Raw genomic sequence first — 14967 nt, forward strand, 5'->3', positions numbered from 1 at the left:
GAATTAATTAATATATAATTAATTCGCTTATGTGGGTCTGTATCCCTGCCCCTAGAGCTATTTGCATGTGCACAATGCAACGCTGATGGCATCCTTCAGAGCTGGCTGGGAAGGGGCCAGCGCGGACGCACGCTCCTGGTGCCCCCCAGCCCCGGGAGAACGTCACCGCCACCCGCAGGGTCTCCGCGTGGCCTCTCCGGCAGGTTTGTGCTGTGCTCCACTCCCCACAGCCCCTGAGGTGCTTCCTCCAGCGGGGGCACCCGAATTTCTGCGCCTTGCCAGGATCCTGGTGCGGGGGAGCGAGCTGGGCAGGCCTCCCCCAGCACGAAGGGGTCCGCCTCATGGCACGTTCTAAGGTTTGCTGCGGGATGCTCACCGTGCTGGCTGACGGTGTGATTGCACAGCGAATACAGGAGGTGCCGTTAATTATTTCTATTGAAAGAGAAATACTGAATAATTAATAGATCCGTATTGAACAATTAACAGAATGGGGGGGGGCCATGCTGGGAAAGCTGGGGCAGAAGTTCCCAGCTGGGGTAAATGCAGGCTGCTGACCTCATTGCAAGACTGGGAGAAATTAGATCCAGTAGCGTTTCCAATATCCCCTTGGGATCCAAAGCCAGAACTGCCAGACAAAACCGAGGTCGTTATTAAAAGTGATCACTGTTACACACCACAAAGAATCTGAACAATCCCAGGTGTTGTTTCCCTTCTCTGGGCAGGACACAATGGAGCCTTTTTGTCTCTATGACCTTGGGATACTAACAGAAAACAAAGCTATTCAAAAGATCCTTTGCCCCATGGCTGCACAGCTCTGTCATCTAATCCTCACCCTGGAATGGGAAGATGGGATGCATCAGGCCTTTCCCAATTTAGAGGAGAATGCAGAAAAATTAGCCAAAGCCACTGAAGAACTCGCTTCTGTTGCAAAAAGGTAATTTTGCTGGGTGTCTCCCAGGCAGATTTGGGGGCTGGGAATGGGGAGAAAGGGACAGCAAAGAAACTGTGAGTTGGGGGCATGCACAGGGCACAGCGCCTGGCTCTCCTGCGCTCTCTGCCTGCATCCTGCTGGAGAGAGGGGAGGTGGGAGGAAGGGATGAGGAGGAAGGGATGGTGGGCAGAGGAAACACGGTGCGGGCACTACTCACGGGACAGACGAGCTGAGCCCCGTGGCTTCTCCTCCAGGTTGGCTGAGGAGGCCAGCGATGAGATGTACAAGGAGGAGATGCGTCCTGCAGCCGAGTCCCTCGTCCTGGCGGGGAGACACGTGCTGCTGGCGGCCCGCGAGCTCTGCGCACACCCGGACATCCCTAGCCACAGGGAGGGGCTGGCTGCGTCTGCAAAGAGGGTCCTCACACAGGCCGGGAAGGTAGCACGTGATGGGGACGGTGCTGAGGCGAGCAGTGGGGGAGGCTGGGCTAGGAGATAGCAGTGGGAAGGCTGCAGGAGGAATGCGATCTCCCCTGCACAGGGCAGGGGCTGGGGAAGCTCTAGTTGGAGCCGTGGGTGTTTCCTCACCTTTTGCTCTCACTAGGGGAGGTCTGCTGCACAAAACACCTCTGCTCTTCCCACTCTGACCATGTTTTCTGCTGTGCTGGTTAGATCCTTCAGATTGAAGACGCTGCCGGGGTGAGGAGGATAGTTCAGGCTGCCAACCGGCTTTTGGAGTGCCTGAGCATGCTGCGGGATGCAGGGAACGTGCCAGCACTGCTGGCTGCTTTCCAGAACTTTTCTGAGGCCTTCCTTCTGCTGAACAGTCTGACAGCAAAGCACCTCGAGGAACTCAGAGATTCTCCTCGAAGGACCAGCTTGGTCCAAGCTTTGCAGCTCCTTCACAAATGCATTCCTTTGCTCCACGCAGCCAAGCACAGCCAGCTTAAATGCTCCTGGGATCAGCAAGTCAGCCTCTCCAAGGACTACTCCTTCCAGCTGATGGAGAGGACCATCAAAGAGCTTGTTTCCCTGCTTGTCGACAACCCAGGCAGCAAGGAGCTACAGGACAGAAATGGGATCTTCTCCCAGCATGTGTGCAGGCTGCTGGCTCTCCTCTCTCACCCAGACCCAGCGTACCTGTCTGACAGTGCTCACGTGGAGGCAGTTATTTTCTATTGCATGCTTCTAGCAGACATGTCCAGGCCAGATCTCAAGCAGGATCTGATAAAACACTGCTGGGTTCTCCTGCAGCTGAGGAAAAGTATCTGCTGTCACGTAAGCAAACCAGATGGACAGACAAGGCCAAGCTGGGGAAAAAGCAGCCTGGAGGAGAAATGTCACACCATGAGAGAGGAGGTGGAGACTCTTGACCAGGCAGTGCTTACAGCTACCCTGCACCAAATCCTCGACACCTTCTTTGAGGCTAAAGAGCCCCTGAGGCAGTTAGTCGAAGAAGCCTGTAGCCTTGCAGGTGCAGGGTGTTTTCCAGCAGTGCAAGGACTTTTTAAAAAGCTTCAGCCCCTCACCGCCACCTTCTTCACACACGCCCAGCAGATGCTCAGAGTGGCAGATTTTGTTCTGGCCAGGTGCACCAAAACACAAACTGCTAGAGAAATCCAAGACGGGGTAGAGTATTTAAAGAGACTCCTTGCCAGTCTCCCTCCACTGCTCACAGAAATGAGCAGAAATGCAGCCCCGAGGAGCGGTGCTGAGCAGCTACAGTCCCTGTACCATGCATGGGCTGGAGCGACAGAAAGCCTCTTGCGGTGTTTTGAGGAGACAGTCGGCATGTATGAATTTCTTAAGCTATCCATCCAGGAGATGGCCAAGCTCAGGGAATGGTGTGAAGAGGCCCTAGATAGTCAGGACCCCGACAGGCTCTCCTGGCATGCAGCTAACCTCACCCGCTGGGCTCGCTGGGTCGCTGAAGCTGCTGGCAGGTACGTGGATAGTGCCACAGACCCCATTTTCAGGAACGGCTTGCTGGTTCGGGTTGAACAGCTGGCCAGCTCCATTCTTGAGCTGAAAGCAGCTGCAGCCTTTTGTCCAGAGAGCCTCTCCTGCCTCCAAACTAGGGATGTCTTTTCAAAGGCACTGAGCTGTCTGATGGATACTGCTTGCCGCGTCCAAGACGGGCTGGATGGCTCCAACCACCCAGACATCCTCAGCCCTCTCCGGGAACGAGTACGGAGCACTGGTGTTATGAGGGAGCTGGAGCTCAGCCCATCGTGTGCTGGGCTAAAAACCACCGCTGCTGAAGCTACATTTCAGGAAGATGCCCGAAGGCGCCCACCTTCACAAGCAGGTAACTTACACCCTGATGTTGCTCCAAGGAAAGGAGATACGCTCCCTGTCATTGCAGCACTCCTAGCAGCAACGACAGCATGCGATACGGCAGCTGTGGATGCAGCTTGCTCTGCCTTGCGTGAGCTCTCCACCTGCTGCATCGAGGCAGCAAAGGAGGCGCTGCCTGTGGCTGAGTCTCCCCTGGCGGAGACGCTGGGGCAGTACCCGAAGATTGTCTCACTGACGCCGTGTGTTATTAGCTTGGCCAGGGAAACAGCCCCAGGGCAGCTCCGTCATCCAGGCAAACTTCTCCAAATGGCACTCTCACTCTCCGAAAGGATCCGTGAGACCCAAGAGTGCCTAGCAGCTGTGGCAGGCTCTTGGTACAGCCTGTCCCAACAAGTACTCGGCTTTATCTTGTCTGCTGACTTCATGAGCGGCAAACAGGCTTTGGACGAGACCATGATGGGCTTAGCAGGGGCAGTTCAGTTAGCAGGGGACATTGCCAGCAGGTGTGGTAGTAAGCAAAATCCCGTTTTCCCTGCAGTCTGGGAGAACTTTCTACAGGTCCAGGCCAAATTTTCACATGCTCAGATGAGCACCAAAGCGTTACTTGGGAAAGCAATGTCCTTTGAGGGCTCCGGCAGGTTGGGAGAGGCCAGCCTGGAGCTGCACTGCGTCCAGTGGGCTGTCAGCACGCGTGTTCTCCTGGGTGCTATGGATCAGTTCATAGGCAGGGACGTTCTGTTCCTGAGGGAGCTGAGAAGTGCCATGAAGAACAAGATTTGTTCTCAGAGCCTCTTGGCTGCTGTGTCTGAGAACTCCCTCAGGCTGCAGGAGGCTGCCTGGCTCTCTTACTTGTCCTGCCCTGAAGACTGTGGTCGCAGTGAAATCCTAGCCCTCAAGGAGGAGATAAAGGTGCTAGTGGAAGCACTGCTGGATGCCTCCAACACCCTCTTGGTCTCCCCGCTGTCTACTGCCAGCTTGTACACTCGCTTTGAGCTCCTGCAGACAGACTTGGCCCTCAGGGTCAAGGCGCTGCTGCTCCACCTGGAGGAGGCCAACACCGAACACCTACGGATCATCCGAGATGTCCTTAGCCCAGCCCTGTCTCCCCTCTCCGAGGAAGAAAGGGAGAAGAGCAAACAGGCTTTTGAACAGAAGGCAAATCAGCTAATGGCCAACATTCAGTGGGTCAGAACTACCCTCCACGATGTCCTGGAGACCACCGCTCAACTGCAGTCGCAGGCAGACCTGCTCTCCGTCGCAGACCACCTCCTGATCCTGACGTCTGATGCGGTGAGCAGCGCCAGCCAGCTCTTCCAAAGCCACCGGGACCGAGGGCATCTCCACCTCGACAGCATTGTCTGGTACTGGTCAGCACAAGCACACTACCTTGTCACGCGGCTTCAGGCTGTCCAGGGCATTGGTGGGCACGTCCTGGAGCTCATGAGACAATGCTTGCAGAGGGCAGGGAACTGCTGCTCTCCGAGACAGCACAGCAGCGTAGCCAAGCTCTCTGCAGCCCAAGAGCTGGGTGCTGTGAGCCACACAACATCAGCAGAAACTCACCTGACTGGGGGTGCACGCGCAAACAGAATGGCCAGAGAGGCACATGAAACGGTACAGGAATTTTTCCCCTATCGAGTCTTAGTGCAGCATAATTGTCAGGGCTGTCAGTCAGCCCAGTTACCCTCACTGGGGAGTACTGGGGTAATTGAGGTGGGCAGGGACCTCCTGGGAGTCAGCAGTCCAGCCCCCTGCACTGAGCAAGGCCAACGTCCGAGTTAATCAAGCTGCTGGGTACCCCATACCGCTGAGCCCTGGGTATCCGGCCCGACAGAGAGCCTGGCATGAATAAACCCATCTCCAACACCCTGTTTCCGAGGAACTGGTGGCTGTACTGTCCTTCCTTTCCCTAAAATACTGCCCGTCTCTGCTCAGCTTCTCACCTCCCCACAGGCTTTCCTTGGGAGTACTAGCCACTCTGTTCCCACCACAACTGCTGCCAGTTGCAAGAAGCTGGCAAAAGCCTCAGCAGCATGACCCAAATCACTCTGCAAAGCAGGTTAGAGTGCTCATTTCTCTACCACAAACACTGTCAGCTTGCAGGACAGCTCTCGCTTGTTTGGAAATAGCTCCAGGAGATGATGGCATGGGGCATTTGGACTTAATAGTCCCACTGTGGGTGAAGGCAGGGGAGAAAGGGGCTGGGTGGGAGGGCGCAGCAGGCTCAGTGAGGTGGCAGGCAGCTGTGCTGCCTCCTTTACTCACCCAAAACTGCGTCGGAAACATGCAGGCAGAGACTTCTCAGCATCGATGCATCTGCACGCTCCAGACTTGAAATCTGTTCAGTTCTTGTCTCGACAGCAGCAGAGCGGTGCTCTCAGCATCTCCCTTGCCAGCAGCCCTAGGAGGCATGAGGGAGAAGACAGTGACACGCTGCGGAGTGGCCCCAGAAGGATGTCCCAGGTCACCAAGGACATGGCAACAAGGATGCTTCACATGACTCAGTTTCTGAGGAAGCAGGGCCCCATCACGGTATGAAGTGTTTCACCCCCCCTGCCCCAGCACTTTAATAGGCATAAAGAAAAGATTTTTTCCTCAAGAGTGTGGTCAAACCCCGTGACAAAGCTGCCCAGTGCCTGCTGAAACACCAGCATTATCCCACCCTTCTAAGAGTGGCACTGGGTGCCTCCAAGAATTACACTGGGAAGTGAACAAAGTACTGGGAATTACTTTCCTGAAAGGAGATGCAAGTCCTGTGTCGAGTCCTTTCCTCATTTCAGAGCACACCTGGCCTTTCCACGTGCTCCTGTCTTACAAGAAAGGGGTCTGTTTTCTCCTTCTCTCCCGCACCACATTTCTGTTTTGTTTTAGAGCAAGGAGCAGCTCGTCGCCTGTGCCAGGCACATGGCCTCTGACGGGCAGGTGTTTGTCAGATTTGGCCGCCTCGTTGCGAAGAACTGCCCAGACAAGAGCTGCTCCTCGGAGCTGCTGTGCGCTGCAGAGCAGACCCACACCATCAGCAGCCAGCTCGGCATTGTGGCCAGGTGGGTTGCTGCAGACAGGGACAGCCACCCCCAAGGCTGGTAGCCCCTCCTCAAAGGGATGTGCATGGCGGTCTCCAGAGGTCCTCGTCGGACCCAGGGGTAGCCCTTAAAGCTCAGCTACAACCGACAGCGCTCCCTCTCCTCCTTTGGTTGCCGTAAGCAGCCCTTTGCTCCCCCATCTTGTCTGCCTCTCTTTCCCCTGCACTCCAAAGCTGGAAACCTGCCACAAATAGTGCAGGGGACACCTCTCTGGGCTTTGGAGTACCTGGCCACGCAGGAGAAGCCCGCTGTCTGATTCTTCTCCAGTAGTAAAATACTTTAAAATTTCTTTCAGGGTAAAAGCAGTCACTGCAGAGAGCAGGTCTGCTTCGGAGCTGCTCGTGAGCAACGCGCAGAACCTCCTTCAGGCCATTTTGCACGTTCTGAGGGCAGCCGAGGCAGCATGCATCAAAGTAAGTTAATGCTGATGACACCAAATAGGTTTCACAAGGTAAGCCCATGACACGGGGAGCTCCTACAGCCACGTCAGGTTACAGGGAGGTGGCAACTGGCTGCTGTGGGACCTCTGTCAACTCCAGCTAGGGGCAAAGATTGTTACTGTGATGTTTCTGTTTCACGCCTTTGTGCCTTGTTTCCAAAGCCTCCCATGCCTCTTTCCAGGCATCGAATCTGCGCTGTCACTGCTACCAAGCTGGTCCACTTCCCATTTCATTTTTGGACAGGAGAGCAGCAGCATCTCACTGGAGGCCTTTATCTGGAAATATTCCGTGTCAGCCTTAGCCTTTCTGTTGTCTCAAGATGAGCTTTGATCAGAAGTCCCAAGAGCTCGCCTTGCAGCTGCCAACAGCGGCTGACTGATCCAATTGTAAATAGTTTGTGAGAGCAGACTTTATCTGAAAGCACTTAGAAAACAAGTACAAATACAACAACACTCTGCACTGATGCAGTTTTTCTTTGTGGCTTAACCTCCTGTATAATCCTACAACTTTTGCTGAGCCCCAGCATGTCATTTTGAGAGGCAGTTTTGATTGGAATTTTATTGGATGGAGAATCAGCAGGCACTGAAAAGCTCCTCCTGTGCTCACCTGCCCATACTGGTAGAAGCATACTAGGTACATCCATTTTTCACTCTGCTGATGCCAGCCTGAGCTAAGCAGCCATTCTTTTATCTTGATTGTCTAGATTACAAAGTCCTTCATGACCCAGCTTTTTCTCTTTAGAAATGCATGGATCTACTTACCAATACGCTAACTAGATGGCATTTTTTCCCACTGTCTGTAAGCAGGTTTTTAAGCATTTTAAGTACTTTTTCAAGCATTAACTGTTAGAAATGCCACATTGATTGCACGCACATCATTACATTCAGACTTGTATATCGTACAAGACATTTTAAACCAGTTCATGCACAACAAGATGTTAAAGCATTCAAACATTTTGTCTCCTACTAGGGCTTGCACCAGCCCCCACCTGACTCTGAAGAAGGGGAAGTAGCTGCTTTTTGCATTCAGTGGAGAAAAAACCTGTTGCGGCATAGAGCCGAGGAGTGTTTAAACTCAGAGAGGGACGAACTAGGCCTCCGCAAGACTCAGGCAAGGGCTGAGCCTACCCTCACAGCTACGGTACAAGAACAACCACCCCTGACCAAGAACAACCCCAAGAGCCTGAAACCTGTTCAAGGCCATGCACTTACGGGCAGTCACCCCTAAAAGCAGGAAGGGACGTGTGCTGCGGATGAGCTGTATCGCCGGCTGGCCTTGGCAGAAAGAGCACAGCCAGTGCTGGACTCGCCCAGCTCCCGGCTCTTCTGCTAGCGCTGTGCTCATAGGACTGAAAGCACAAGGCCTGACGAGGCTTTTGTGTGCTGGCTGCTCTGCCTACGGCAAACCCCACCCTGCAGACACTGCATCCTTTTGGCAACTGTATGGCAAGAGGAATAAAACGATGCCACACGCTGCTGTTATTTCCTAAGAGGCCTCTCCTCCAGCTGGTGTTTGAAGCTGGGTAACACAATGTGCTACTGAGCCACAGAGGACAAGGGAGCTGGGGAAGAGCCATCAGAGGAGCTTTATGCAGGGACAGGGAAACCAGAGGGTTTCCTGTTGAGGAGAACGTCAGCATTCACAGATCTTTGTTATGTGGCATGTGAGCCATTCTAAAACCGTAAACCAGTGGCCACCAACAGGCCACCCGGGAATCCCATTCTTTATATTCACATACTGCTTACTCCCTGCGGGCGTGAGATGGCTGGGGCTCTTACCTAGTCAGTCAGGCTTTTGGGGCCAGGGCCAGGGGGAACGTTATGGAAGGAAAACATCATTGGATGAGGTACCTTTATTACATTTCGTTCAGTAACTGCCAGTCTGCTGTGTTTTCCAGCACCTGAGATGAACAGAAGGATGTAGGAACATACCTGTAGCAGCACCGGCAAATCTGGCTGGTAGGAAGGATCGAGGGGTTCTCTAAATGCCTGTTTTGCTCATCCCCTGCACAAGAAAGCTTCACAGCTGGGAGGCCTTTTGCAGCACCCTGATCTTTAGCACACTATCGAATTCCTCTTCAACTAGCACTGTTGTGTAATTCTACCAGACACCATCCTATCAAGGGCAGCTGAAAGGGATTTTCAACAACCATCACCTTTTCTTCTAGGGGTAACAATCCTAAGTGCTGCACAGAAGTGCAGCCTGAGATACACGATCCTGCAAAAGAGTCACTGCACAGTGGGGAACTCACAGGCAAAACACAGATTCAGAAGGTAACGAGAACAAAGGTACTACAAAACCTGGAGGAAAGAAGAACTGAACGAGAAGGAAGACTAAGGGATAGGGTCACTGACTTCTGAAATTCAAAACAAGCGTGTAATTAAATATTCTACACTTTGCAAGAATAAAATGACTTGATTATTGTTATGAAGGATTCATATCAAAGTCTTTTCATCATAGTAGAAAAACAGCCTACCAAGGGAGGGTAAAAATCTCCTTACGGGTCCTGTTATCATGGGGCAGCAAACACCAGCTGCCAATCTAAGAACACGCAGCCAATCTGAAATGCAGAGAACAGACAAGATGAAAGAATCATTTCACTCCTTCACATCCGCAGGGCCAGCAGGAGCATTTTGTCACTCCTGCTGCCCCTGACTCAGCACATCCTACAGCCTGCGGAGAAATTAGACTTTTCTCCAAGATCCCTTTCAGCCCTAGAACTCTAGGGCACGCTGCTGCAGCCAAAACATTCAGTGCTGATGATCACCGACCTTGCAACTAGGAGCTTCTGGAGGATCCAGGATCAACGATACCGGCTGCTCCCGCTGCTGCTCTCCACTTCACAGCCTCAGACAGCAGTTGCAAGTGTCCAAGGGAGATGCCACTCTGGCAGCATGCTGTGTTTGTGGAAGCGATGGAAGCAAGCCTCCCCTGCGAAAGACACAGTCAGTTCACACAGCAGACCAGACTCGACTTGCTTAGTGGCTGCCGCTCATTCCAGCCAACCTCAGTGGGGCAGGACTGTCCCCACACACTTTCCTGCCCCTTCTGCTGGGCTCAGTCACCCCCCAGCACCTTCCCTTTCACTTGTCAGGTAGGGCAGCACTGGCATCGCAGCAATGAATCTCCTCCGCATCTCACGAGAGTAGCAGCAGGCACACCAGATCAGCCTTGGATTCAGGGAAGAAACCTGCAAGGAATAAACCAGTGAGCACGGGTGGGCAGGAGAGCTGAGCAGCAGCCCACGGACGCTTGTGCTGCCCAGTGGGAACTGCTGGCCAGGCATGGCTGGAGCAAGGAAGGAAGGGGTTACACAGGGAGACGACAGGCTGCAGGGACAAGCTAGCTCCTTTCAGATCACATTTCCTTCTTACCTTGTACCCCTTCTTGCCCAAAATAAAGATCTGCATTGTATTAAAGGCACTGAGATGGCAGTGGATCTCTAAGGTTAGAAACTAGCACACCACAGCCCCCTGTCAGAACACATTCCGTTTTCATCTGCAGCTCCAAAATGGATCCGCCACCCAAGGTCCTTCAATTATTTCAACTGGTATCATTTTGTCTTTGGTCTTAGGCTTTCCTTTACCCCTTCTTTTCCCAATACATTCAAAAGGAAAGAGAAACAGACAAACAAACAACAAGCAAACAAAACAACAATAACAAAAGTGAGTTCAGTTTAGTGACGATATCCCCACTGCCCTGCGGAAGCTGTAACTTGAGGTTACAGCCACCCATCCTGCAAGCATGGACTAATTACCTTCCACATCTGAACGTGAAACCACACATTTGGCTTCAACATGGACTTACTCCTTTTTCTCTTTATTCCCCTAATCAATCCATGTGCTCTTTCCAAACTATTCCTACTTTTCCCTGCTGTTCAATGCTGGCTCATTTTTTTACTGAAATTCTTCAACAACCAAACTTGTCATCAGATGAAGAAGCAATAAGTAATTAAGTAGGACTAGTGGATTACTCCAAAATAACGTTGACATTTTGTGTCTAGTTCTCCATTATCCAGTTCTCAATTAGTGCAAGTGCTATTTAAAATACCATTTAATTAATACCGTTTATACTCTGAAAAATTGGGAAGGCAAATTGAAACCATGATTGCCTGCAGCAACGTCTCCCCTGCCACGTTTTGCACACAGAAACCAACAGCTTCCCTGAGCTCATCCAAGCTCTGCTCAGCAATGCAGGAGACAGCTCCCGTTCCTGCCTGCATCGCTGTGTGTCTCAAAGGCTCAAAAAAACAAAACCACAGAAGTTGTGATAACCATCACGCTGTCCCGGTCACAAGTGTTCCCTGGGCCAACAAAGAAGAAGAAAGAGGAAAAGGTCCACCGAGGAAGAGACTTAACACAAAGAACCATTCCACGTGGGCGGGAACTAGGTGGCAATTGAGCAGAACGCAAATTTTTATTTTCAGTGTAGCTAGCTAGGTATAACTACATTTCCGCTAGATAAAAAACAAACCAAAAGGTAAAACAAGAGAGGCTTTGAGGACAGTTGTGCTCTGGGCATGCAACATCTTCAGAAATTAAAGAACATGCTCGACATTTCCCATAGCGACGATGATCTTTGTAGTAAGGGAACAATGACGACACGAGTGTGATCCTGGCACCACACAGCAAGCTAACTCACTGCGACTCAGCGCAAGGTCTGCTTCAAACCCCACTGCCATCTGACTGGCAAGTGGCCAAGCGGCTGAGCTACAGGCAACTTTAATCACCTTCATCCTTCAGACACCCCCTCTGCTGTTACTCCAGCCATCAGCTAGCTGCCATCACATCAACATCACAGTCATTACCAGACTTTAGCTGTACCCTTTTTAATTTTTTGTTAAAAATGTCATAAAGACACAATGAATACAAGTACTGCAGTTACATCAATACAAAAAAAGCAATACAAATTAAGCAGCTGAATACAAAAATACATTGAAATACATGAACACCACAATGTAACTTATATCACTAATCAGAATTGTGTATGCGTGAAAAAATTAAATAAAAACCTTTTTTGTATTAGACAACTTAGGTATTCTCCACTTTTAACAGTAACTTTCTTCTAGTTATGTACTTCACAATTTCTTCTATATACAGCATAGAATAAAATACTTTTAAAAGATATGACATTTTTACTCCTCAATATGTGATATAGGTCTCTTTTACACTAAGAATATTGACTGCATGAATAAAAACCAATGTCTTACATCAACTGATCTGAAAAGGAGGATCAACATTTTCCTTTTAAATCATTTATGCATACTTCCGTTAGTAAGTTTGGCTTGATGCGTCAGACAATCCTTGTCAAACAGTGTCTCTCACAGTAATGTACATAATATTGCTTGTATCTATACAATCATACAAATGTGGCAATCATATCTAAATGTTGTTTAGGAAAGAGACAGCTCACACATATACAGGTCTTCAGACTTTCTTAATGACTTATTTACAATGAAAGTGCTTTTATCAGCTCTAACACGATACAGGTTTGTTTTTTTCTACATGTCAATTATTAGTCTCCCTGAAATTGGAAAAAGTATTATATAGAAAATACCACAGCTTTGCAAACACTATAGCATACTGTATAACTGCATGTGGTTCTGAGATTAGCAGCTGAAAAGTGTTGATAATTATAATTTAAAAATAAATAAAGCAAAGAGGTAAACCAGTTACAAAACAGCAGAAAACTGCAATATTCACAACAGTAAAAAGACTTAAAATCAATTGCTAACAAAATGGTGAAGCAGTTGGATCGAAAGTCTTGAAAACATCTTTTAGCGACTTATCATCTGATTCCCCATTCGGATCGTTATCCTGTGTCTGAGTTACCTGTCCAGGCTGTCTAACCTGCCTTGGATCGTTGTACTGCGGTCTGATTAATCCTGATAAAGCTTGGATAGGAAGATTATGCACCGCAGGTGCAGCGCTGGAGTGTTTAGCCTGAGATTTACTGGTGCTATTTGCTTTATCTGAAGTGGCTTCTCCTGATCCTTCCGTATTTTTTTCCACGTTCAAGGCAGGCTTCGGCAGTGACGCATCTTCCGAGAGACTGGGTTCGTTTTTGCCAGAATTTTTCAAAATACTTTTTTTCTGGTTCTCCCCGTTCTCTCCTGAAGTAGCTGGAGCTGTGTCCAACGATGATGAGCTGTGGTCTCTCGGATCATACAAGCTAATACCGCTCAGTATCGAGCCCGGAGTTCCCAGCCTGACACCACTTGACGACAACTTGGGCGCGTAGGGAGGCAGAGCATCGGGGTCAGGCTTAGCAGTCGCAGCTTCCGAGGTCTGCGAGGAACTGGCAGCAGATCTGGCAAGGCGGGGGTCAAATTTGGAAGGGTGCGAATCTTTTGCAACTCCATGATGTGAATCTGCACTAGACAGTCTGTGGAGCCTGGGATCAACGTTTTTTTGTAAGCGTGGGTCTCCTAATTTGCTTGAGCTACTGGTGTGCGAATCCGCAGACTGATCCAGATAGCTGCTCCTGCCCGCTAAGTTGTTCTTTGCTTTCGCAGCTAGTCTTGGGTCAGCTGGCATTGCATTTGGATGGGGATCGTTTTTCAGATTCCGCAGTTTATTAAGTCTCTGGTCAGCAATGAGTGGAGGAAGAGGTAAATTAATTGAGGAGACAGGGTCGGGCTTAGGCAAAGGTACTGGGAGCAAGTCTTCGGGTGCCCATACAATATGCTTAGCAAAGTTTGGTTTCATCAGGGTAACGTCCATTTTAATGTGGCTGAACTGCCTAAGCTGCGATCGGGGATCCCTCAGTGTTACACCAGGCAAAGGTTCCAATGGTATGAGAAAAGCTCGTTCTCTCAGTTCTCTTTCTGAGTCCTCTTCATCATCATCCATCCCTTTTTGCTTGACTTTTACACCGGTGTGAGGGTGGTGTAAGTCTAGCTTTGCTCCCCCAAGAGATGAGCTGGCATGCCCGCCCTCATTAACCTTGTGCATCCTGGGGTCTCGTGCAAGCCGGGGGTCCAAGGCTGCAGATTCTGAAGGCTTTCTGGGGGTCGACCTTGGTGAGGCCCTAAGTCTTGGGTCTGCAGCCTGAGGCCCTGCACCTTTGTCTTTTGCCAGCCTCGGATCAGTAGGAATACCAAGCATGTGCTGCTCTGTGGAATGCTGTTGCCGATTCCTGAAGTTTTCACTTTGCTTCTTCAAGGTTTTTAGTATCGATTTAACACTGCTCCCCTCTTCTTCTTCACTACTGGAGTACCAGTTGACATTGTCATCTGAGAAAAGAGGATTCAAGTAAATGATCACTGGGGAATAAAACAGTGGATTTACTCATATAAAGGGGTAACTTCTCAGTAAAATAATGGAACTGAGTAATAATACTAAGGCCTGACATCAAGTCCTCACTCACTGTATTACGACCACCATATGACACACACAAAAAAAAAAAACAACAACAAATTAAATAAGGAACTGAAACAAAAATAAATGTAGTTAGCTGAGGTACTCCCAAACTCTGCTGCATTCTCTCCACATCTCTCTCTCTTGATATTAATTTGGGAAAATAACCTACTTCCAAACAATTATTTCTACTAGTACTGGTAAAAGACAACATTTTAAAACTGAGTCTGGATGAAAGTGACCTTGCGTTGAAGAATATGTGAAGTATAACAACACCTTTCAGTTGTCTTAAAAACAGATATGTTACAAACGTGGAATTTGCTGCTTCATTACACAGGTAACAGAAGTACTTCCAGAAGCCACAGAAAAGGGAGCAGCAGCAAGCAGGCCAAGGGACAAACACACTCTGTGCTGCTCAAGCTGATCTGCAGGTTTACTGTTCTCTACTGGCTATAGCTTACAGAAACACTCAAATTAAACACTGCAAATTTCAGATATTGCAGAGGGGAAAAAAACTGCTCTAGAGAAATAGAATATGCAAAAAAGATCAAGAGACACAACTGAATAAACAGAATCTAAGAGGCTCTTGCAGTATTGGAGTTAGAAATAATAACCCTGTTTCAATCAGGGGTTTTAAGAAGCAATTGAGTTATCAGCAAGAGAACCTTTTAAAAGTGCAGACTACATCAAAAATTATCCACAGATCTACGGTTGGACTAGATGATCTCAGACATCTTTTCCAACCTAAATGATTCTATGATTCTATCTTTCTACTTCGAACTGAAATGCAGAAACTAAACCTATACTAAAATCCTAGAATAAGCTGGAAAGAAAAGCAAGTACCTTGAGCTGAAAATA

At 49.5% G+C, this 14967-nt stretch overlaps 1 protein-coding gene across 2 annotated transcripts in view; it reads right to left on the reverse strand.

Moving 5' to 3' along the window:
• Window positions 1–11191: 11191 nt before the first annotated feature.
• Window positions 11192–14967, reverse strand: part of ZC3H6 (zinc finger CCCH-type containing 6) — a 31252-nt gene continuing 27476 nt past the window's right edge. For both annotated transcript variants that reach the window (XM_084283718.1, XM_084283719.1), the window contains one exon: window positions 11192–13985. In XM_084283718.1, the coding sequence (XP_084139844.1) occupies window positions 12481–13985 (1505 nt within the window). In that variant the 3' untranslated portion in view covers window positions 11192–12480. The remainder of the gene's footprint in view (window positions 13986–14967) is intronic.

Source organism: Netta rufina, assembly GCF_964035555.1.
Source record: "Netta rufina genome assembly, chromosome: 3".
Taxonomy (NCBI): domain Eukaryota; kingdom Metazoa; phylum Chordata; class Aves; order Anseriformes; family Anatidae; genus Netta; species Netta rufina.